At 42.5% G+C, this 26,416-nt stretch overlaps 1 protein-coding gene across 1 annotated transcript in view; it reads left to right on the plus strand.

The window, feature by feature from the left end:
- The window catches only part of DDX10 (DEAD-box helicase 10), a 339,719-nt gene that overhangs the window by 239,954 nt on the left and 73,349 nt on the right, over nucleotides 1-26,416 (plus strand). The window contains exon 16 of the mRNA XM_026653416.2: nucleotides 1,494-1,550. Within this exon, the coding sequence (XP_026509201.1) occupies nucleotides 1,494-1,550 (57 nt within the window). The remainder of the gene's footprint in view (nucleotides 1-1,493; nucleotides 1,551-26,416) is intronic.

The following is a 26,416-nucleotide window of genomic DNA, read 5'->3' on the forward strand; positions in this document are numbered from 1 at the left end:
TGCCTGATGCAGGAAGTGAAACCAGGGCAACAGACACATGGTGGAATAATAGTCATGACTCGAGTACAGGTATTGATGGGTATGTGCTGTTCAGGAAATACAGAAATAAAGGTAAAGGGATGAAGTAGCATTGTATATTAATGATGAGGTAACTGTAAAGAATTTAGAAGTGATGGAAGCAAACTGGCTTCAAGACTGAGCTTGATAAGTTTATGGAGGGGATGGTATGATGAAACTCCCTACAATGGCATGTAGCCGATCTGTGATTGCTGGTGATGGGACACTAGATGGAGAGGTCTCTGAGTTACTACAGAGAATTCTTTCCCAGGTGTCCGGGTTGGTGGGTCTTGCCGTATTTAGGGTCAGTAAGAAATTTTTCCCAGGGTCAGATTGGCAGAAACCCTGGGAGGGTTTTGCCTTCCTCTGCAGCATTGGGCATGGGTCACTTGAAGGTTTAAACAAGAGTAAATGGTGGATTCTCTGTAACTTGAAATCTTTAAATCATGATTTGAGGACTTCAGTAGTTCTGTCAGAGGTTAGGGGTCTATTACTGGAGTGGATGGGTGAGGTTCCATGGCCTGCAATGTGCAGGAGGTCAGACTAGATGATCATGATGGTCCCTTCTGGCCTTAAAGTCTGAGTCTATTCCACTGCAGAGTCTGTTAATGGTGGTTATGTGGAAGCCAGGAAGAACACAGCTTGATTGAGGACTCAAGTGTCTTTAGCAGAGCTCACTGTTGCGAAAACTATCATTTTTCTTGTCAACTGAGATTTCATGTGAGATCAATGAGAAACCATAAACGTGGAACTTGACAATGCCATGTTAGCGTTTTAAATGTAATAACCTGTTAAAAATACTATCAGAATGCTTAATTGCATCATTCCTTAAAACAGTGGTTCTCAACTTTTCCAGACTACTGTACCCCTTTCAGGAGTCTGATTTGTCTTGTGTACCCCCAAGTTTCAACTCACTTGAAAAGTACTTGCTTACAAAATCAGACAAAAAAAACCAAACTTGTCACAGCACACTATTACTGAACAATTGCTTACTTTCTCATTTTTATCATGGAATATAAATATTGTACTTACATTTCAGTGTACTGTATATAGAACAGTATAAACAAGTCATATGAAATTTTAGTTTGTACTGATTTGGCTAGTGCTTTTTATGAAACTTGTTGTAAAACTAGGCAAATATCTAGAGGAGTTGATGTACCCCTGGAAGACCTCTGTGAACAACTGCCTTAAAAGATTCATGTTGTCTTGTAGAGATGATTATGGTTTTAATCTGCACTATGTTTAATCTTCCCTGGTAGGACAAAGATGAATGAATAGTGCCTCAGTCAGACATGTATTCATTGTTTTTATTTTACTGCCACACAGAATAGGAATGGGTTAAACAGGGTAGCTCAACTTTAAAAATTATTTTACTCTTTGAAGATAAAATGGGACTATGACTTTAAAATTATGATGGATCTTGTTATTTCTCATAGGAGAAAAGGCTGAGAGAAAAGGAAGCAAGAAGAGAAGCCAGGAGGAAAAGCGAGAAGGTAAGGCTTTTTATTGTTTTGATAGACCAATGATTATAGTTCTGGAACTGGAATTTAAAGACTGCTTTTCTTTCTCTCATCAAACAGTTGTTTTACTTGACTATTTTTTTACAGGATTTCCCTAATACAGTAGCATTTTAAAGATTTTTTTTCTGTTTGCTTGTCATTTTCATCCCCATACTCTTGCTTTGTTTTGGTGTGACAGGTAGTGGTGGTACAGTACTAAGTGGAGGAAGCAAATGTATTTGTTGCCCATTGATGATGCAAAGTTACTTGTTTTTATTTTCTCGTTTTTTGGTTTTCTCTCTCAGCAGTTTTATTCTATGCCCAGAGCATTCTTTGGGAGAGGCATTCACTTTATGCTGTGTATCCAGCCAGTTGCAGTTTTTAAGATGTAATGTGATTTCATCTGATTACTGTATGCTTGTGTAGGCCTATGGCTCTGCATGCAGCATGGCAACCTGTAAGATTTACAGTGAGGTTTCATTTAGCCTTCATGTTACAAAATTCATGAAGAATTCTCTGTGTTTAAATGGAAGTTTTATTACATGAAGACCCTCTGAAGTAGTTATGAGCATATAGTATATGTGCAGTTACAATTTTGTATTGGCATATTTTAGTATTGTGTATGGTTCGACGTGTGCTGACCTGAGGAAATTCAGTTACAATGATTTTCCAGAATACTGTACAGGCCCAATAATGTGTGTCATTTCTCATACTGCATCTCATTATGCTATGCCTGAATAGTCATGATTTGTTCTTGGCAGTTATCACAGATCAGACTCCCTTGAGTAAACCCATAATGTTCTCTGTCAGATTTTTCCAAGCTGGCTATGGCACTTGGAGTACAAGTCTGAGATGATAACTCATGTTGTAGTTCTAAAGTGGGAAGTAATTACTCTACAGTATAATATGAAAAGCTTGGTTATGCTGAGTATTAAGTATCGCTCCATCTTCAAAGACAGCTTGAAAGGAGAGCTCTCGGCATCATGGACTTCTAAATCAGAGAGTAGACTTTTTTTGCATACAATTTAAAATATAAATATGTATATTTTTAAGTGTAAATGTGGAAGACTGGTAGGGAAATTACTTTACAGAATCAACAATTAGCAAAATGTAAATATAGGAATAAAGTATTGATCCTAATCAAGGTATTTAACATTTATGAATACTATATTGCTTTTTTAATTCTACACCTTCTTAAGGGATAAAAAGCAAATCCATGATATTTCAAAAAATGAAAAATGTAGGCTCTACACATACAAAGGGATCCATTTAGGTGGATATTTCCCTTTCCCTGGTTCTTCAAAGTGTTCTCTCCTTATTTTATTAAAATCGATTAAGTGAAAACTGATATCTGGTTAAAGAGTTTCCACCCACTTTGAGTTATTTATGTAGTGCTATAGATATTATGGCACTGTACAGTATCGATTAAATATCAGTCCCTGCTCTGAAGACCTTACAGGATAAAAGTGTAAGGTGATATCATTCTTCTCTCAGATCTGTGTTGTGTTTGTATCTTCAATGCTATGCAGCATTTTCACTAGTCCTGTTTCTCATGTCCTTTGCTCTGAGTGGATGCATAGGGAGTCTTAAAATCCATTCCTAAGTTTTAAACATTGCAAGTTGTTCTGATCCTGGATTTCTCCATTTCAGTGAATGTAGTAAATTTGAATACCCAGAACTTTTATAGGTGTTCTTGCACTTACGTACAATGGACACCACCTTTTACAATGTGTCTTGTGGACCAGTGATTCCCAAACTTTGTACTAAGGCAACCCATTAGCTGCAGTTTGTATTTGAATTGGAAACCTGTGTTAGCTGTGAAAGATTCTAGTGCTGCCTGTACTTCTAGGAGGTTTTAGGTAGAGGGAAGCCTCTGTTGAAACTACTCTCAGCCTGAATCTCTTCCCCCCACCCCACTGCTGCTTCTGAGGTGTGACTGTTTGAGTGAGCTGCTATTTTTTTCTTTTCTGTCAACAGTGTTTCTTCTTCATAAGTCTGTTGCAACCACCATCTGTGCAGTAGCTTCTAAAGCTGACATAGCTCTGTTGCATAAGCAAAAGTTTTGGGTTTAAGTACACAAGGGATATTTTTTGTTAGTGCTCTGTGCAGTGGAGTCATGTCGCTTTCAGTGGCTCTCACTGAATATCTTGGCATTGACCTTTTGAAGAGAAAATGCTTCCAGTGGGATAGGCTGACAACTTGGAGCATGTACTCTCAGTCTGGAAAGTGAAAGGAAGTAGCAGATAATGTATAAAGATGGCAAGTCCAGGCTGTCTGGATCCTGAGGAATTAATTTAGAATGTCCCCTAGTCCAGAAAATTTCACAGATGAAGGAACAGCATCTGAAGCTTTTCACAGTTCACATGAGGTCAGGCTCAAGCAGCCCCGTGTGGATTCTCAGATTTAAAATACTAGGAAAAAACAGACATACACTGTTGAAAAAGGAACTGCAGTTTAAAAACATATGTGCTTCTTGGATCAGGAGTTCTCGCGCTTACATACTACGGACACTACATTTTACAATATGTCTTGTGGACCAGTGATTCCCAAACTTTTTACTAAGGCAACCCACTGGCTGCAGTTTGTTGAGCAACCTTACCATAGGCAGTGCTACCAGCTCCACTTATAATGAATGCAGAAATGCACACACACACAAGAAACTAGTTAATCAGGAAGATTCCTCATTTCTTAAAGCACCTTTGTCCGGCTGGTCCTCGTCTGTCCCTCCACGAATGCAAGTCGACGCCACACCATTCCGTTTTGTTGTGATTTTTTTTCCATTTCTGGCCAAAGAGTTTTGTCATGGGATCAGCCCAGCACGTTTTGGGTCTGCCCAGCGGTCGCTTGTGGTGTCTGGGGATCCAGTCACCGATGTGCATTGTCCACCTATTGTCTTGCCTGTGGACTAAAGCTATTTTAGAAAAATTCTGTACATGTGACCTTTAATCTGCTTTAAGTGCACTAGCTGCCAGGATCAAATGAAAGACCCAAACTAGGCTTTTGTAACCACTTCACAACTATGAGTCCAATATGTGGAAGAGTAATTGGCGTGTCTTCACCTTTTTTTTCTCACCAGCATGCATGTAATTCAGTTGTGAAATTCACTCTTAAAAATGAATGTAGATAAATCTAATAGATTAATTTATAATTGCTATGTTTTAATTTGAGGAAAGTGTTTTAGCAGCACTTAGTACTGATAACATCACAGTACCTGTCATACTTTTATTCACTACACCAGAAATAAATGGGCAGCTGCTTTGTCTTTTGACTGGTTGACAGTACACTCTGTTACGTACATAATCAAAGAAGACAAAAACGTGGAAAGTTCTGAGATGTTAGTAAATGTATTATAAACATAAATATACTGCTGTTAATTACCATTAATATATATGTTGCACATTACTAGAAGCAAAAACTAAGACACTACATTTTGATAGTCTATCATATGACCCTTAAAAAAAAAAAAAGTCTTTTAAACTTCAGATGAGACCTAAAATCAAGGTCCTGACGATTTGTGGTTATTAAAGTTCCCAAGGAACAGCTGGGTTAGCTGCAATGAAACCATCTTGGAAATTTCTCTTCTGCCGCTTACTCTGTTTAGTGAGTTAAGCATTCTAGTTCTCATGGCTTAGCACAATGCCAGGTTTCTAGTGCTGCGAGAAAGTGGTTTTAAGAACGATTGTTGAAATATGAAATAGTTTTGAAAACATGAACCTTTGACGAATTGTCCATGGGGGCTCGGAGAGGTCTCAGGGAGAGAAGACTTGACCAGGAGTCCAAATAGTTTTATTTCTTGCCTCAGTCCCTGACCTAGTATGTGATTTCGGGAAACTCACGTCACTTCTTGATTATTTAGATTGTTGGTTCTTTGCGGTATGGACTGTCTTATTGTGTGTGTGTGTGTGTACACAGACAATAGCTCTATAGAACTCCAGATATGATTTTCTTGCCATAATACAGATAATGAAGACTGGTCCTTTAAGAGGGCATCATCATTCTCCAGAAAGAGGCTAGGCATTAGCTGCCAGCAGCACTAGGGAGCAGGGGGATTGCTGAGCCAGAATAGGACTTCAGAGTCAGAAGATACCCTTGTAACAGCCCCATAGTGACAATGACCGTTTGCAGGGCTTGCGTTAGCTATTAAAACGGAACCACAGAACTCAGCTTCCATTCAGTACATATTTTTTGGCTCGTGCTACTGAAATTTATTGATGCTTAGTCATTCTGAGAGCAGTCTTGCTAAGCATTAGGCAGTGATTTCACTATGTTCATGTTCTCAGCACGTTGTATTGAGATTGTCATACTCTTTGCTTAATTAAAATGTCTGACAAGTGTTGAGGGTTTGATTGAGGAAGGTGTTAGTAACTTCTGTTTATGCTCAGCCATCAATTCTGTGTGTGCTCTGCAGACCGAATAAGACTATAAGTGTACCAAGGCTGATACTTTGAGGTTTTATATTTCTTGGGTTTACTTTCCTCTTTGGGTCATTACATCAATTATCTTTCATCCATTATTCTCTTATGGTCACATTCTTAAATGACTTCAGCCCTACAAAAAGCTAATTTTGCGTGTACATATGTTGCATAGAGTACAAGCAAGATGGCTTTCTTGGGTAACTTGCAAAACACCAGTATTTATCAACGTGCATAACTTGCAATACAACAGGACACACTTTTGATGGGCTCTGAGTGGTGCTGGAGTTCAAAGCAAATCAGAAAAGCCTGGAAAAGGATAGTGTCCACCACATCAAGAGCAAGTTATTTCAGTTCATGCCCAAGAAATAGAGAATCTTCTGAAAAGCCAGGTGCTCAAGCTGGTGTCCCCATGCACTAACAAACAGGGGTTTTCCCCCTTTAGGTAAGTATGAGTGACAAGGTCAAGTCATTCCACTCCCTTTAGCTTAGTGCAATGTTATCCAGGAAGAACACTAAATTGTGGTCTAGCCATTTCCTTTTAATATATGAGTGACATCCAAGCTTTCACTCATCGTAGACTCTTTTTCACAAGAATGAATTCTTGTTGAATAATTTCAAAGTGTTATATGCAGATTGGCATCAGCATCAAGATCATAAATATGAACCTGCTTTTTCCACCACCTTTTCCCCCCTGCCAACAGAGGAATTCCACACCTATAAATGTATTAGGCTTTTGGATCTCCTTCCAAGATTATCTCAGAGAGTAATAGAGAACAGAAACTTGCTGCATTCTCTTTGAATGTTGGCAAGGGTCTTGGTGGGAGAACATGGACAAAATGCACCCTAATGGTCAGGCGACAGATATTTAATGGAGAAGGAAAAGAGGCAGATTTAGACATAGACATCTGTGTAGGGCACTTCTCTACAGGATTCACTAGAATCCTCTACCTTGTACTGCTACTTCCTCTGCCTTATGTGCCATATTCTGCTGGGATTTTAACAAGAGGAACACATTGAGCCCTGCCTTTTCTCCTTCTGCACCTTTCCTTTTACCCCTCCTCCCCAAATGATCTGACATGATCAGTCTGATGTGCCTCAGAGCCCTTCATGCTAAATTGCAAAATTCAAATGCAGGGAAAGGGAGAGGGCTCTTACTTGCCGGGGCCCACCCCCGTCCCCAGGGACTCCTTTGGGGTGGAGCCTTATTCTTAAGATGTGCTGAAAATTCCATAGCCACTGGAACCCATTCCTGGGGGCATAGGGCTGGAGCAAAAACACTCTCTGAGCCTGGAGTTCCCACCTCTTTGTAGGAAGCCTGTCTCATGAGCACCTGTGTAAGGTGAGGGTGGAGGCTCTGAAGATCCTTTGCAGCTGCTAGATACGTGGTATTAGAATGGAGAGTGTGGAGGAAAAGTGTAAATGAAGGAGGAATTCGAGATCTCTGCACGTAATGGAGTATTGGCAGGGTTTTGGAGTCAGACCCTTGTATTCCTCTGCAGTGTGTGTGTCTCACTCATGACTGTGATTTCATTTGGAATCTATCCGCATAAGAGACAACGGAAGAATTTACTCATAAGTGAACCAAATTAATACTCTTAATGCTCTTACTTTATTTTGTATACTCAATAATGGTTAGTAAATGAGAGCCAGATTGCAGCTTTCCCCTGGAACAGCCACAGGTGGTGACAAGAAATTAGCTCTCATGTACACCTCTATCCTGATAGAATGCGACCCGATATAACATGAATTCGGATATAATGTGGTAAAGCAGCGGGGAGCCCCGGGCCCTTTAAATCCCTGCCCGAGCCCCACTACCAGAGCTCGGGCGGTGATTTAAAGGGCCCGGGGATTCCCGCAGCAGCTGGAGCACCGGGCCATTTAAATCACTGCCAGGGAAGCCGGTCCAGTCCAACCCGATATAACACGGTCTCACCTATAAGGTGGTGAGATTTTTTGGCTCCTGAGGACCACGTTATATCGGGGTAGAGGTGTAGTTTCTTGTGCATTCTCCCTTTGGATGGGGACAGGGTTTATGGGGTGTGTGTGTGTGTGTGTGTGTGTGTATACATACAAAATAAAATAAGAGCAAGCAATGAAGCAGTATTAATTTGGTTCACTTATGAGTAAATTCTTCCATTGTCTTTTATGCGGATAGATTCCAAATGAAATCACTGTCATGAGTGAGACACGTTTCTTTTAAGGGTCACTACTTTCTGGCCAAAGTCAAGCAGAAGATAGTTCCATTGAAAAATTAATTTATAAGTAGCACCTCTCCTTCATAGGACCCCCTCACAATTAAAAGGTATGCTAAGATGATGATCTAAATATACTGTAAGTGATTTTCCTACAGTTCTGTGCTTGTATCATTAGTAGCTTTTTTGATAAACCCTTTAAGTGGGAAAATGCTTTAATTCAATAATTTGTGTTAATGAAAAGGTACATCTACATTTTTTTTAAAACCTCCTGACTCAGAGTGATTTCAGACAGGCTACTCAATGCAAATTGAGAATCTCAGATTCAAATTAAATCCCAGAGCACTTATGCTCTAAAAGGGGAAACTTAATAAATGAAAGTCACAATATGTTAGTTTCAAATGTGTTTCCCCATTTTTAACAAACTGCTTTTTCTAAAGTGAAATTTTATAAGCCTTCTTTATGGGTGGATAATCCTAAATTGCTCTTGAAATATTTTAAAATCTAAAATACTGTGTACAGTGCTGACCATTTGAAAATGAGCCTTTATGAATGTGTAGTAACCTTCCCTGAATTTTAAATACGTTGGAAATAACATGTTGATGGTTCCAGTTAATATGGCACTAAACGTGCTTCTAATAATAGACCACAACTTTTTTGACACTACAAATGTGTATGATCAAGTCAATGCTACTGTACCTAAATCTCTGAGCACATAGTAAACTGATAGGATCTTGCCACAAAGGAGTCATGTGGATTGATTTTTTTTAATCAGAGGTAGACACATAAATTTTTCCAATGTAATCACCTAAATAGTGTAGGGTATTGGATATAAACCATTTCCATTTGCTAGTCCAAAATTAACACTTGTTGTTATTAATCAAAAGTAATGGTCATTTTTCAGTGTGAAATGAGTTGGTGATCAACCAACCCAAATGGCACCCTTTGCAGGCTCAGCAGAGGTTTAGGTTTGAACAGACATAGAGACTGACCTATCCTCAAGCTCCCTAAAAGTCTAGAATAAGGAGGATGCTCACTGGATCAGTAAAGATAAACTTTCACTCTTGTGTGTGGTGTACCTGGTTTGTGAATTAACACAGTCAATCCAGTATATTTCACTGCAAGATTTGGTCCATTTTTTTTTAAGACATTTTATAGGAGCTTTTGAGGTCTTCACCTCCATATTTCATTTACACACTTTGTTTTCTTGTTTTCAGAAGTCTTGTTTTTCAAAAGCTTGCAAAATGTATCTCCTGAAAGTCAGAAAATAAATTTCATTCTCATGGCACAGTACCTTATTTAAGGAAAATCCACACTTTCCTTAAGGGGACAGGTGTCTTCAATAATTTTCGTGGCAGTTCAGGGATCTGTAAACTGACCAGCATTGAAGTTGCAATGTCTTTCTATAGTAGCATTTTTAGTCAGAAGCCTTGATAAATCGCTCTAGACTGTGAATGCTGGTTTAGCAGGTATCAAAATATACATTACACAAGATTGATTGCCAAAGAACTTTAAACCTAGACTATCAAAAATGAGCACCTCACATCAGGCTTCTAAATCCTTATTTCGATTCCTAAATAAATGACCTGATTTTCAAAGCATACAGCAGCTCCCAATGAATGAGATTAAAATCTTTTGAACAGTAAATCATTTAGCTAGGTGTTCCAGTATTGATTCAAGAGCCTTATTTTTATAGTTCTATTTTTAAAAAACATCTTGGTTTTAGAATTTGGTTACATAATATTTTTTGTCTGTGCTCTTTGTTATAAAGTCAGTGACAAAATTAACTCCTAATTTATTACGTGACATTTAGCTCCCACAGTTTACTCATGAGAATCAATATTCCTGATATTTTTTCCTGTATGAAAGAATACCTATTTTAAAGGACTTAATTCTCTCAACTGTCTGTCAATTTTATTTTGTTAGTATTTCTGAGGCTAACCAGATTGTGATAGGCTTGCTAGAACTGTTATAAGAGCACAGTGCTGTAGATTCAAAACATGCTGTACTCAAAACTGATTAGTTGCTTTGCTTTGCATATGTTCATATAACTCTACTAATCTCAGCTGCAGCTAGTATTATGGCATTTTTGCAATATGACTGTGGAGTTAACAAAGTGAGAGAACATTGCTAACTTGGTATTCATAACTAGCTATAGGCAATACTTAGAAATATCTATTAATAATCAGGTGTCGGGAAAAAATAATTATATCACTGTTAGGCCTGGAGTAAAATTTTCAAGAAGTGATTTAGGTACTTGAGAGCCTAACCCACTTTGACTTTCATTGGGATTTAAATGGCTATACTTGCATAGGCTTTGTAATGTAGACATAGCCTTAGGCTATGTCTACACTACAGAATTAGGTCGGATTTATAGAAGCCGGTTTTATAGAAACCGGTTGTATGCAGCCGATTGTGTGTGTCCCCACCTAAAATGCTCTAAGTGCATGAAGTCGGCGGACCGCGTCCACAGTACCGAGGCTAGCGTCGACTTCCGGCGCATTGCACTATGGTACCTATCCCACAGTTCCCGGAGCCTCCGGCGCCCATTGGAATTATGGGTTGAGATCGCAATGCCCGGATGATGCAAAGCAGTGCCGCGAGGGGTTCTGGGTACATTGCGTCAGGCCCCTCCCCCGCCGTCACAGCAACGGCAGACAATAGATTCGCGCCTTTTTACCTGGGTTACCTGTGCAGACAACATACCACGCCAAGCATTGAGCCCGCTCAGCTCAGCTCACCGTCACCATATGTCTTCCGGGTGCCGGCAAACGTGGGACTGCATTGCTAAACAGCAGCAGCAGCTTACTGCCTTTTGGCGGTAGACGGTGCAGCATGACTGGTAGCCTTCATTGGCGATCTGGGTGCAGGCAGCCGTGGGGCTGGCAGCCGTAGGGCTGCATTGCACCAGCCCCTTGCCTTTTGGTAGAAGATGGTATATTACGACTGGTAACCGTCGTCATCGTACTGCAGTGGCTGTCGATCATGGGCACCCGGGCAGACAATGATGGTTATCAGTCGTAGTATGCTATTTTCTGCCAAGTGCCCAATATTGTCTGCTAAGCACCCAGAAGAGGCCGAGGGCTATCTGGGTGCTGGCAGACATGGGGCTGGCAGCCGTGGGGCTGCATTGCACCAGCCCCCTTGCCTTGATGATGATGGTTATCAGACGTAGTATGCGCAGGATGGGGCAACATTGCTACACAGCAGCAACCCCTTGCCTTTTGGGCAGTAGATAGTATATTACGACTGGTATCCATCGTTGTCATACTGCAGTGGGTATCAGATTGTGCAGTAGACCTGAAGGCTAACTGCCAAGCGCCCAGTATTTGCTGCCAAGCACCCAGAAAATGCCAAGCGCTATCAGTCATGCTGCACCGTCGTCTTAAGATGTAAAAAATAGATTTATTCTGTATTCATTTGCTTCCCCCCCTTCCTCCTGCTAAACCCAGGCTTTTGAGTTCAATCTTTGGGGGGGGGGGGCATTCTGTGTGACAGTTGTTTGTGTTTCTCCCTGATGCAAAGCCACCTTTCTTGATTTTAATTCCCTGTACCTGTATGCCATGTCGTCACTCGCCCCTCCCTCCCTCCCTCTCTCCCTCCCTCCCTTCTTCCCCTGGTCCGTCAGATACTACTTTCGCGCCTTTTTTCAGACCAGACGCCATAGCCAGCACTGGGATCATGGAGCCCGCTCAGATCACCACGGCAATTATGAGCACTATGAACACCACGCGCATTGTCCTGGAAAACATGCAGAGCCTCCTGGACATGCCAAAGCCAAACCAGGACCAGCTGAGGAGGAGGCGATTGCAGCGCGGCGACGATAGTGATGAGGAAATTGACATGGACCTCTCACAAGGCACAGGCCCCAGCAATGTGGAAATCCTGGTGTTACTGGGGCAGGTTCATGCCGTGGACCGCCGATTCTGGGCCCGGGAAACAAGCACAGAGTGGTGGGACCGCATCGTGTTGCAGGTCTGGGACGATGCCCAGTGGCTGCGAAACTTTCGCATGCGTAAGGGCACTTTCATGGAACTTTGTGACTTGCTTTCCCCTGCCCTGAAGCGCCAGAATACCAGGATGAGAGCAGCCCTCACAGTGGAGAAGCGAGTGGCGATAGCCCTGTGGAAGCTTGCAACGCCAGACAGCTACCGGTCAGTTGGGAATCAATTTGGAGTGGGCAAATCTACTGTGGGGGCTGCTGTGATCCAAGTTGCCAGGGCAATGAGAGACCTGGTGATATCAAGGGTAGTGACTCTGGGAAACGTGCAGACCATAGTGGATGGCTTTGCTGCAATGGGATTCCCAAACTGTGGTGGGGCGATAGACGGAACCCATATCCCTATCTTGGCACCGGCGCACCAAGCCACCGACTACATAAACCGCAAGGGGTACTTTTCAATGCTGCTGCAAGCCCTGGTGGATCACAAGGGACGTTTCACCGACATCAACGTGGGCTGGCCGGGAAGAGTACATGATGCTCGCGTCTTCAGGCAGTCTCTTCTGTTTCGAAAGCTGGAGGAAGGGACTTTCTTCCCAGACCAGAAAATAACCATTGGGGATGTTGAAATGCCTATCGTGATCCTTGGGGACCCAGCCTACCCCTTAATGCCATGGCTCATGAAGCCATACACAGGCAGCCTGGACAGCAGTCAGGACCTGTTCAATTACAGGCTGAGCAAGTGCCGAATGGTGGTGGAATGTGCATTTGGCCGTTTAAAAGCGCGCTGGCGCAGCTTACTGACTCGCTCAGACCTTAACGAAAAGAATCTCCCCATTGTTATTGCTACTTGCTGTGCGCTCCACAATATATGTGAAAGTAAGGGGGAGACATTTATGGCGGGGTGGGAGGTTGAGGCAAATCGCCTGGCCGCTGATTACGCGCAGCCAGACACCAGGGCGGTTAGAGGAGCACAGCAGGGCGCGGTGCGCATCAGAGAAGCGTTGAAAACCAGTTTTGTGACTGGCCAGGCTACGGAGTGAAACTTCTGTTTGTTGCTCCTTGATGAACCCTCTGCCCCTCCCCCACCACCCTGTTAACTCTACTTCCCTGCAAACCAACCACCCCACCCTCCCCTACTACCCTCCCCCCTTCGAGCACCACTTGCAGAGGCAATAAAGTCATTGTTGCTTCACATTCATGCATTCTTTATTAATTCAGCACACAACTAGGGGGATAATTGGAAAGGTAGCCCGGGATGGGTGGGGGAGGAGGGAAGGAAAAGGACACACTCCAATTTAAAACTTTAAAACTTATTGCTATGGAAATCATCTAGGGTGGAGTGAGTGGGTGGCCGAAGGCCCCCCCACCGTGTTCTTGGGCGTCTGGGTGAGGAGGCAATGGGACTTGGGGAGGATGGCTGCTGGTTACAGAGGGGCTGTAGCGGCGGTCTCTGCTCCTGCTGCCTTTCCTGCAGCTCAACCATACGCAGGAGCATATCACTTTGATGCTCCAGCAGCCGGAGCATCGACTCTTGCTTTCTGATTACAAGTTGACGCCACCTCTCCTCTTCAGCCCGCGTTTCAGCACGCAACTTCTCATCTTCAGCACGCCACCTCTCCTCTCGCTCATATTGGGCTTTTTTAAAATCAGTCATTGACTGCCTCCACGCATTCAGCTGTGCTCTGTCAGCGTGGGAGGCGGTCTGAAGTTCAGTAAACATTTCGTCACGCGTCCTTCGCTTCCTTCTTCGAATATTCACTAGCCTCTGCGAAGGAGTAAGATTTGCAGCTGGTGGAGAAGGGAGAGGTTGTTAAAAAAGATACATTTTAGAGAACAATGGGTAGACTCTTTCACGTTAGATTTTGCTGTTCACAACATCACACAGCACATGTGCTTTCGTTACAAGGTCGCATTTTTCCTCTTATATTGAGAGTCTCCTGGTTTGGTGTGAGAGATCACTCACGCAGTGCCAGGACACAGATTTCAGCTTGCAGGCAGCCATGGTAAGACATATAGTCTTTGGGCTTTTTTAACCTTCTTAACATGTGGGGATGGTTTCAAACAGTTCTGCCCTCATTTCCCATACCAAGCACCCGTGCCATTTAAAATGGGTTTGCAATGTAAAAGGAGGGGCTGCGATTTCAGGTTTAACATGCAGCACAAACCCAACTAACTCCCCTCCCCCTCACACCCAATTCTCTGGGATGGTCACTTCACCCCTCCCCCCCACCGCGTGGTTAACAGCGGGGAATATTTCTGTTCAGCAGACCAGGAAGGGGCACCTCTGAATGTCCCCTTAATAAAATTGCCCCATTTTAACCAGGTGACCGTGAATGATATCACTCTCCTGAGGATAACAAAGAGCGATAAGGAATGGATGTTGTCTACATGCCAGCAAACACCGGGACCATACGCTGCCATGCTTTGTTATGCAATGATTCCAGACTACGTGCTACTGGCCTGGCGTGGTAAAGTGTCCTACCATGGCGGACGGGATAAGGCAGCCCTCCCCAGAAACCTTTTGCAAAGGCTTTGGGATTACATGAAGGAGAGCTTTCTGGAGATGTCCCTGGAGGATTTCCGCTCCATCCCCATACACGTTAACAGACTTTTCCAGTAGCTGTACTGGCCGCGATTGCCAGGGCAAATTAATCATTAATCATTAAACACGCTTGTTTTTAAACCATGTGTAATATTTACAAAGGTACACTCACCAGAGGTCCCCTGTGTGCCCTCAGGGTCTTGGGTCAGTTCGGGGGTTACTGTTTCCAGGTCCAGGGTGACAAACATATCCTGGCTGTTGGGGTAACTGGTTTCTCCGCTTCCTTGCTGCTGTGAGCTATCTATGTTCTCTCCATCCTCATCTTCCTCGTCCGCCGAACCCGCTTCCCCGTTTGCAGAGAGGGACTCATAGAACACGCTTGGGCTAGTGGTGGCTGCACGCCCTAGAATGGCATGCAGCTCCGCGTAGTAGCGGCATGTTTGCGGCTCTGCCCCGGACCTTCCGTTTGCGTCTCTGACTTTGTGGTAGGCTTGCCTTAGCTCCTTAATTTTCACGCGGCACTGCCGCGCGTCCCTGTTATGGCCTCTGTCCTTCATGGCCTTGGAGATCTTTTCTAATGTTTTGCCGTTTCTTTTACTGTTTCGGAGTTCGGCGAGCACTGCTTCATCTCCCCAGATGGCGATCAGATCCTGTACCTCCCGTTCGGTCCAGGCTGGAGCTCTTCTGCGATCCTGGGACTGGGACTGGGACTCCATCATGGTTACCTGTGCTGATGAGCTCTGCATGGTCACCTGTGCTCTCCACGCTGAGCAAACAGGAAATGAAATTCAAACGTTCGCGGGGCTTTTCCTGTCTACCTGGCCAGTGCATCTGAGATGAGAGTGCTGTCCAGAGCGGTCACAATGAAGCACTGTGGGATAGCTCCCGGAGGCCAGTAATGTCGAATTCCGTCCACACTAACCCAATTCCGACCCCCTAAGGTCGATTTTATCGCTAATCCCCTTGTCGAGGTGGTGTTAGGAAACCGGTTTAAAGGGCCCTTTAAGTCGACAGAAAGGGCTTCGTAGTGTAAACGTGTCCAGGCTTAAGTCGATTTAACGCGGCTAAAGTCGACCTAAACTCGTAGTGTAGACCAGGCCTTAGACTCTTAAGAAATGTAAGCAATTTTGCAAATGTTGCCCCTTGTCTACATATAAACAATTGGTGCTACATTGATTTAGGCTTAATGATAGGTTCTTAAAATGCACATGCACATGTAGATGTGCTGCACTGGTGCAAAGTGGGGTTTACACCAGTGTAGCTTAATTCTTTGTGCTGGTGCAATGGGTCTGTCAGGGGCTTCAATCATTGTACCTAAATTGATTTTACTCTGGTACAATTTTTTTTAATGTAAACAAGGCAGTGCAAGTTTTCAAATTGATGTGCAATTCCTTATATTCTCTGCTTTGTCATTTTCTGTGATATCAGTTGTTTAGTAAGTGGGGCACTATCAAGATAAAAATATCTATGGTTGTTTATTTGTATAACCATAGTGCCTAGGAGCCCTAGTCATGGACCAGAACCCCACTGTGCCAGGTGCTGTACAGTCACAGAGCAAAAAAAGACTGTCCCTGCCTCATCAAGCTTACAATCTAAGTAAAAAGTAATTCTTGGTTACACTGCCTCGGGGAAGAATTTACAAATTTAGTTCTTATCACTGTTTGCCAATATATTACTGTTGTTAGTTTTAAAATATTTATTACACTCATTGATTAAGTGCCAGCATAGTAGTATATAGGCATGTATACAATTTTCTTTTTGTGCTTCATTCAGCTTGAACTTTTTAAAAAATCACTCACCCTAACTCCAACCACATTTTCTACTCAAACCTGGCAGCGTTGTACTAGTGCCAGAGAACCAGAACAATTTTAACTGAATATAAACTAACTTGTTTCACTCTCCATGCTGATTTGAATCATAAGAAGCCTTCACATGTTTAGTGGAGAGAGATTTTTAGTGTGAATGATCTCAGGTGGCAGTATTAGTATCACAGATCAAAATTGATCTAATACAATCATCTTCATGATAGGTCTACTCTGTGAATGTAGGTTGTAATGTTTCACATTACGTACTTGTGGCTTGCAGATTTTCATTTAATGTCTTAGTACTTTCTACTTTCAAATCCAGGGTAGAAAAGCATCTGCTTTGTCCTCCCGCTGCTGTTTTCCTTTGTTTCAATTGCCTGGATTGCAGTTTTTTGGGAAGCTTCTGATGAAGACCCAATATGTATTTGCAAGTAGAGGAGAAACAGCAAGTGTTCTTCCATTTGTTAATGGGTGAGGGAGAGCGAAAGATTACTACGAACAAACTACTTTCCCCTTTCCTACAGTTGTAGTGTGCAACACAGTAAAAACCTCTCAGGGGACCTCTGGTTTATCTGACATTCTTAAAGCAGGCCTTGTTTCAAAATTTCTTTCAGTGTTTATGTAAATAACAATAAAAATAAAACTTCATTTGGATGAAAATTTCTTTAAATCTTTGCAACAGAAATCTCATAGCAGTTCCATTACCATTTTAATCCCAATACTTTTGGCTTGTTTGTTTAATGGTGTGTAAAATTATATACAAAAATGACTGGCTTTGAATGCAGATCACCTCACCAATTACATAAGTCTTATGCAGGTTTCATATTCATCCTTCTTTTGTTGTTTGTTTTTAAATGATTTCTTCAGGTTTGGTGGATTGAGTAGAATGCTGGCGCCATCCTAGACTTCACTGCTCAGCTGTGGAGCTTTCAACACATTACAGAACAAATTGAGATGTTTGCATTTATTCCAGAATGATGATATTTTGGCATTAAGCAAAGCCTCAATATTTTTAAATTAAAACTTTGGGTTATCAAAAATTATGAGACTGTGAAACAAAATAAATATGTGCCAACATATGCACATATTCTGTGTTCCTTTTGAATATAGTGGGTTTTGTTAATATTTGGAATGTATGGTTTAAATCACCTGTTGGTGGTGGAAACCGTGTTCTTTTAATTAAAGCATTAAGGGCTGGATTGGCACCTTTCAATCCAGCCTGAGTAAGGGCAATGAGTAGCTGAGTAGTCTCAAGAGGGGACAGGAAGCAAATAGTGACTCAGTTCTGCTTTCTCTGCTCCTGGGGGTAATAAGTTGAACCAGCCCTTTTCCCGAAGCAGCCTACTTCCCCCTTCATGTCAGCTGGAGTAGAGTCAAGGCCAGAGGTGAAAGTGGGCCGGTATGGTGTACCGGTAAGAAGTGGCCGCCGGTACGGGCCTGTACACAGCTGATATTAAAGAGCTGCTGCCCTTTCTCTCTCTCTCTCTCTCCCCTCTTCCCCCCCTTCCTCCGCTGTTGGCAGCCCTGCCGGTAGGGTCGGGAGCAAAAGGGGCAGCTTCCCTGGAGCCTGGCGGTTTAAAAGGGCCCGGGGCCCCAGCCGCTGCTACCGCAACAGCGGCCAGAGCCCCAGGCCTTTAAATCGCTGCTAGAGCCACGGCCGGCACAGCCCAGGCAGCGCAGTATGGCTGGCTGGCCGCGCCCCTTCTGGCCGAAGCCCCACCCCTTCTGCCCGAGGCGCTGCCCCTTCCGTCCGAGGCCCTGCCTTTTCCGGTAAGTCTTTTATCTTACTTTCACCCCTGGTCAAGGCTCTTCTCATTTTCTGCCCACCTGCACAGTAGAGGGAGTCGCAATCCAGCAGCATTTACTCTCTCCCCCTCCCTGCGGGATCTGACAATGTGTACCACATGCAGGGGAAGTTCTGTAGCCTGTGTTATAGAGGTTCTATGGCCTGTTGTGACCTGGGGTCGCTACCACCTGCCCTTAGCATATGGAAGCCTAGGTTGGACCTGCCGGGTTCAGCTCCCCAACCTTACAGCAACACAAGCACACCCCTCTGGGCTTACCCAACCCGCCCTGTTTCTCTACAGGATAGTGATAGGCACGCTCTAACCTACATCTTCCTGGATTCTCCAGACCCTGGTCCCCTGGAAATGCACATTATTCACAGTTGCTGCTTCCAAAGAAACAGTAGACCCCTACTTATCGGTTTCACCTCAGGTCACTGTTGTGCTTAATACACTGTTTATAATGAAATCAAGAATAAGTTTATTTAACAAAGCACAGATATTCAAGTCATAGCAAGTAGAAGTATTGGAAACAAATGAATACATATAAAATAGATTTGTAACTTACATGCTAGATCCTAGACTTAATTAACTAGTTACTCTGAAGTCCAGTAGAATATTGCTCACCCAAAATCCTTGCAGCATTTTGCAGCCAGGATTGACTGTGATCCTCCTTTCATGAGACAGACACGCACTGACAGCTTGCCTAGTGGGTGAAGGACTCAGTGTGTTCCTTTGCCTCCCATAATATACAAGTCCCACCCTTTTTTCTTCATTCACAAACAGGATTTCACCCCCTTCCCCCCCACACACACAGTTTTGTTTTTTCCTTTGGATTTTCTCTCTTGCAGATGTCACAACCTTTGAACTAGCTCCTGGTTCAGTATGCAAATAGGCCTTCATTGTTAGGCAGACTATATACAATAACTTATGACCAGACAGGGAGAAAAGCATCTGTTACCTCCTTCCTGAAAGGAACATGTCCGAGTCATGTCACTTCCTGATGACCTGCCTTAACTCCAAGACCGTAAGAGCATAATTTGCAGTATAGATATATAACTTATTAAATACATTTTGCAGTGATGACCAGTGGGCTACTTGCTCTCAGTAGAGGCCTTACCTGTCACCCTCTGAACCATTACGCATATTTATGACCCAGGAGATCCCTGGGAACCCTATAAAACCCCGTGCACTCTGCTAGTTGGCTCCCAGTGGTCCCTGGGTCACACCTATGCTATACAGGTCCCACTAAATTATCACAGTGGTCCCCTTTGGCCTTGAAGTCTATGAATCTGTACTTGAATATATAACGTATCTATATGTGTGCAAGAAACTAAAGGGAACTCTCAGAGCACTGCTTATTATTAAATTAAATGCAAACACATACAATTAGAAGCAAAGATGTCCGCCACATTTAGTTTGAGTTCCTTCTCAACATTGGCTGATTTTCATGCTAACTATGCAGCATCTATCTGTAGCCATAAATTAGTCAAGGATGGAATGTTGGCCTTTATTTTATATTTCCACCTTTTGGCTGTTTTTGCCTCAACTTGAATAGTGATTTTAGTATTAATGACAGTAAAAGTTTATTTTTATTTAATAGATTTGTAAGGTGCTAGTTTATGCAGTGGTCTAATGTGATACTTTCATTTTTGAGACTTTTTTTTAAGTTGGATGTGCCTAGTCTAACCATAATTAGCTGTTTACATGTGCAGTCACTGCAGCTGTGTACAGATCTGTCTCATCTTACGCGGGGGTTCTGTTCCGCGGTTCGCGCGTAAAGCGAAAACCGCGTATAGCCAAAATTCCATTGAGTTCAATGACGGGCAAAATCGCCCGCACTACAGGTATAATATTAAAATTGTTATTTTTCTCTTTTTTGTTGTTGTTTTTGCCGACCACGTAAAATTGAAATCGCGTATGTTAAATGCGCGTAAAATGCGACAGACCTGTACAGATTAGATGTGCCTTTTGCTTGCTGAATTTTCTGAGGAATCTGGCCTCTGGAAACTAGCAAGAACCTCAGTAAGTTCTATCTAGTATTCATTTGTTCACTGTCCATTTAGGCACAATTTAGCCTGGTTGGTGCTCTGCTCAAGACAAGCCCAGGACTTGAGAGTGAAGGAATGGTCTTTGACTCGGCTGTGTAAGGAAGTGGGCAGTGTATGTCTCTGACCAATGCCAGGCTCAAGCTAGTACTATAGTTTATCACTTACATTTGTATGTATTCTCTCTCAAACTTTAAATACTATAGAAAAAGACATCTTATGATTTAAAGTCTGTTACGTTTTTTTAAATTACTTTTATCCCCTTTTGAATTTTAGAATATCAATGTGCTGGCTTAGCATGTGACGGTGTTAAATGTGTGGTTCTTTAGAAAATTATTCATAGTGATTTGCTGTTTGAGAGGCTCAGTGTTATATAGTTAACTGACTCATTAATATTGTTCAGGAACCTGCACTTGAAATTCCTCTACCTTAATAGCACAAGTTTTTAAAGCTGTAATACTTTCCCCATCTATTGCATTCAGGAAGCAAATTCTACATACATTTCTAGCAGCAGGTCAAAGCGTTGCTTGTGACTGTGACTTTTGTGCTAAATGCACCACACTCCTTGTAACTCTTCCCCAGTATTATAAATTCGAGTAGGGCCTGAACTGGAAACCTAAGACTTGAGCACCCCAAATGTTGAGCATGTTTGAAATCTGAATTTAGATCCAGATCTATTGCCTAGTATCTACAGCAGCTTTTACACAAAACACTTCTATATGAAGTTTGAACTCTTTCTATGTGACCAGAATATGAGTTACTGTCCCAGTCTAATTAGAATAGCAGTATATTCTCATGTTATGGGTAATATGCATGTGTACAGCACCCAACACAATGTATCTCTAGGCTCTATTGTAATACAGATAATACAATATTATGTATATACAGTAGTTGTTCTTCGAAGAGGGGCTCAACCAAAACACCATCAGGCTCTTAATTTTGCAGCTTGAACTCACCTCTGGTATTCCTTTCAGCAACCCACTGCCTGGCTTCCCACATCTGTATTGAATGTATTTAGATCATAAGATCTTCCGTCAGGTTCCTGTCTTATCTGTGTACAAATCTCATGAATGCACCTCAAAGGTGCTGTGTAAGAAAAAATAATTGCCAGATGAGGTATGGTAATCTTTTAGATGTTTTTGGTACTGTTCAATTCTTCATCCACTAAGGAAACAGTGCAAGTTTTAAATCAGACTCCTCTAGTTGTTCAACTTCTTCATCTTCTGCTAATGTTTTTGGAATATTTAGCTTGCATTACTCGGTAGCCTACTCTCAAGATCCTCTGCAATCGCAGTTATTACTAGCTATGAAAGCTGGTCCTTTACAATCAGCAATCAGAATACTATTATCTCCATGCTGGTTGATAATACCATAGTTGCCAACATTTGGAAACTTTTCCACTGGAGGTTTTCAAAATAATCCAGGGTCATGTAGTCATCAAGATCCCAGCTGCCACACAGATATGTGTGCATTCAGTTGAATTTTTAAGTGTCTTTTTAAAAAATCTTAATCAGGCCCTCAAAACTGTTGTTCAGAGCTGTTTTCAAATATCTGCCCTCCTACCAGCATGAAAATCCATTAACTCCTTCACCCAATATATCCCATTTGGTGACGCATCAGTCCCAATGAGGCGACCTTGTAAAGACCTCATATTAAAGCAGCAAAACAAAATTATTGATAAGAGAACCCCAAAAGTTAAGTGACTAGCATATAAAAAGATGTGCTTATTTAGGCCTCATGACCATTCCCAAAACGACCACGTACATCTCACCCGTCATATATCTTGTGGAGGAAGCTTAGGGTATATCTACTCTGCAATTAGACACTGGCGGCTGGCCTGTGCCAGCTGACTCAAGCTCGTGGAGCTCGGACTGTGGGGCTGTTTAATTGCGGTGTAGACATTCCAGCTCAGGATGGAGCCCGAGCTTTGGGACCCTCCCACCTCACAGGATACTTGCGCTTGGGCTCCAGCGTGAGTCTGGATGTCTACACTGCACTTAAACAGTCGAGCCCTGCTAGCCTGAGTCAGCTGGCATGGGCCAGCCACTGGTGTCTAATTGCAGTGTAATGGCTTGGTGTCCCCATTTGGTGATATTAGCCCTAGCCATAAGGCCTACTTCTTCCTGGCACTGTCCTCATCCCTTTGGCATCTTCCTCTCTGTTCAATCTCCCTCTGCCTCTTTTTTGGCCTTCAATGGAATTTCCTCCTCTCTCCCTTCCTCTTTCCCCCACCCCAGGGGGGAGAATCCACCCTCCTGTAGTTTCTTCATCCCGATTCTTGATTCTTCACAAGGAGCTAAACTCAAGCTGCTATTAGCTCTGGTTGACTGCCTTCTTGCCTGTGCAAACTAACAACAAGAGCAGTGGAGAACAGTGGGAGAAATGGGGATGGGGCAGACTCTGGAAGCTAATATTAGAAACTGCAGTGGGATAAAGTTTTTCAGTATGAGCTTCTCTGCAGACTCTGGTAAAAAGGACAAACACCCTGGACTTTCCTGCCTGTACATATATTTACGTATATATTTATTTTATTGGGGTGTGTAAGCCTAGCCCTACTGGATAAACGGCAGTCTGCCTAATATGTTACACCCCAGTATTCCAGAGGGACTGCAGTAGGTGATTTATCCTATTCTACACACACAATGTCATTAAAGGGAACATCATTACCATTGCAAAGTCAAGTACTCAAAAGAGGTCCCATGGAAAAAATAACGTATGATCATGTAATTAAAGTGTGTGTCATAATGCATACGCAGAAGGGGACTTTATTAAGCTTTCACAGACTGCCTTAATTCTGGCATTTTCTAACTTTTGAGTGCTTGACTTTGTAGCCTTAATGACATAGTTTTTTGTGTGCAATTTTCTAGGTTTTTAATAAAGCAAACTAGAAAAAATGTCATCATGTGGCATCATATTGACACCCAGGCCTGGAACCTTTAGATCCTCCATGCAGATCTCTGCCACTTGAGCTAATGGAGGCACTGAGAGCAGTAGTAGGTGGCTCTCCTCTACATAGACCATCAATAGAGGGGGATGGAAGACTTAGCCAGTGGGTTTTACAGATATTTGCTGACAGCAGAGGAATGGGGAGACTTGGAAATGTTGGCTTCCGTTTCAGACTCTGAAGTATTTTCTAATTGGCGCAGACTCTTCTGCCCATTGTCCCCAAGTTTAACCTCTTCTGTCCTGTCGCTGCCAACCTGTCCCATGTGTTGTTCAACCTTTGTTCCACATCCCAGACCCATTCCCCTCACCTCCTGTCTCCACTCCTCGGATTTCTCATCTCAGACCCCTCCTCCAAGTCTTAGTCTCTCTTGCTTTCCCTGGTTCCTTGTGCTCTGTCTTCTCCCCCAATCAGCCCCTCTACCCCCCAAGCTCCTTGGCTTAATTCTCTGCCTGCATCCACAGTGATTCCCAGGACTCCTCGTCTGTTGTCTTTACCACCAACTTGGCTCCTTGTTTCAGTCTCTTTGCACAACCAATCCCAGTTCCCCGCCTCTGGCACTTTGGCTCCTTGTCAGACCTGTCTCTCTTTCCCCCCGCCCCACTGGCTCCCAGTCCCAGTATCCTTGCCGAGAACCAATCATAGTCCCTTCCCCTTGGTTCATGGTCCCTTTCACCACAATTCCAAGTCCATTTTCCACACCCCACTGCCAACAGCCTCCAGTCCTGGTCTGCATTTCATTGATAAGTTTTCCATTGACATTTGGATGTTTTTAGTATCTGTTTCCTCTGTGAAAACTATGACCAATACTAAAATGTGCACTTGGCCTAAAACTCTCTGCCTATGCACACAATGAATCATCAACTGGCATTAAAAAGGCCACAGCTTTATTCTTAACAGATAGGAACTTAAACATGAATGTTTAAATACGCTTAAATGCAATTATATTTTGAGCAATACTACAATTTTAGGTTTTAGTTGGTTGCTGGCTTCTTATCCTGTCCTTTTATAATCCTAAATTCTTTTACCAGTGTCCTTGCAATACTGCAAGGCCAAATCACATAATAAAAAGCTACAGCATTATTATATGGGTGATTTATCAGTTGGTTTTTTTAACTCTATGAACTGGGAGGTGATTTCTTGCATTTGTAGGCTTCCCACACACATCAGGAGGTAACCACCTAAGAATTAATTTGTTGTTACCATGTGTACCATGCATGTAACTGATATATATACTAATGTAGGATTGATCCCAGATCATTCATTGAAATGTCAGAATCAAGGAGCAGATTGACAGGAAAGTGTTGTCTTCTGAATTTGCTTGCATTTTTCTTCAAGAAAAGTCCCAAAAGAGAGACATTTTTATTGGCTTCTGGGAGGAGAGAAATCCCCCCACTCTACATATTTCATTCAGAAATCAAGTTCATGCTTCACTGTGTGTGGGACAATATTGATGTGGATATTACCTGACTCTAACAGGCGATAAAGTTAGTCACCATCAGTTTTTCTACAGTTGTGTGCTATGTGCAATTGAAAATATGTGCAGAAAGAATCCTTAAAGCTTTAAAAATGCTTTAAACATGACATCTAGGGCCCTATTCTTCATCCTCATTGTGACACCCTGACACTCCAATATTCACCACTGTCATGTAATTAGGATATGTTCTGTACAAAGTATGCCTTGTGAGGTATCATTCTAAAAGTCTAGATCTGCTAGACAGTAATATCTCGTTGGATTGTATGTGAAATTATAAAGTTTGGTAATGTATGTGTTACTGAAACGTGTGAGGTTGAAAACACCCACAAGCAACCTTTCATGTACTACAGTAAAAAAGGCCAAACAATGTTAATGGCTTATTGAGGAAAGGCACACAAGCATAAGGATTACCCCAGGAACTGTGTACAATAGAAACCTCTCAGAGATAGCACTACACAATGGGAACTGTTTGACCCAGGTCAGAGCAAAAGAGCTTTCCAGCAGGTGGGAAGAAGATATAAAAAGGGGACAATGACATCATGATGGTACCTCACTCTCCCTACAGCAACACACCTGGAAACATCTAAGGGGCCAGGACTCAACTGTGGGAAGTGATGGTCCCAAGCTAGAGGGATTTTTAGCCTGTGTTTGAAAACCTGGGAAAGCCAAGGCAGCTTGTGCCTTAAGAATCTGCCAGCTTGTTTACACTCAGGGTGAGAATTTGCTAATTCATATCCTACCTATCTAGTGTGTTAAGATCAGTTTGCAGTTTTGTTTATTTACTAATGTAATCTGCTTTGATCAGTTTGCTGCCACTTATAATCACTTAACATCTATCTTTTATAGTTAATAAACTTATTTTGGTTTTGTTTAAAACAAGTGTGTGGAAATTATAGCTTGGGGCAGAAAGCTGTTGCATATTTTTCTCCACATTGAGGGAGGGGGTGAATTTTATGAGCTTACGCTGTGCAGTTCTCTGTGCAGTGCAAGATAGTATAATTTTGGGTTTACACAACTGGGAGGTGCCTTAGCTGGGCCTTCCCAAGCAGAGCTGATCTCAGCATGTGTGTGTGAAGCTGCAGTTGGGTGTCTCCCTGTCTGTGTGTATGCTAGTGAAAGAGCAAGCTTGGAGAGCTTGTCAATTTATCATATCACCACAGTGTGAAAGGGAGCCCAGGCTGGTGGGTCAGGCCGGGTTAAGTGGTATCCCAGTTCCAAGTGGCACCCCGGGGGGAACCCATCACACTCATATTGAAAGAAAGGATTACTACTGTGAGCTTTATAAATGATTGTTTTGTAAATATATTAGCAGTGCACCCCAAACACTTTTAAAAGTCAGAGTTTATCAGCTGGGTCTTCTAGTTTTGCTAGCGTAACTTTCATCGCTGTTATTTTTTGGAAAATTCTGTGTTTGTTTCAAGCTCTTTGCTATATTGTAGCAGCTGAATATCATAATTTGCTCCATTTATATTATTTAGTATTTATACTAATTGTATACCAACTACAACTTTACAAGATGGTTCTTACAATCATTTGTTGTATACTACCCATCACCTTCCTATTACATGGTTCTTTCAAATTCCCTGAGCCATGGAAATAATTTTGCTTACTTTGTGGAAGCTGCCTGGACACTAATTCCATTATTAATGGATTTCCATTTCCTTGATATCTTATCTCATCCAACCATCTTATTTATATTTTCTTTTCCTC

This window comes from Terrapene carolina, unplaced genomic scaffold (assembly GCF_002925995.2).
Source record: "Terrapene carolina triunguis isolate 2854851 unplaced genomic scaffold, T_m_triunguis-2.0 Scaffold138, whole genome shotgun sequence".
NCBI classification, from domain to species: Eukaryota; Metazoa; Chordata; order Testudines; family Emydidae; genus Terrapene; species Terrapene triunguis.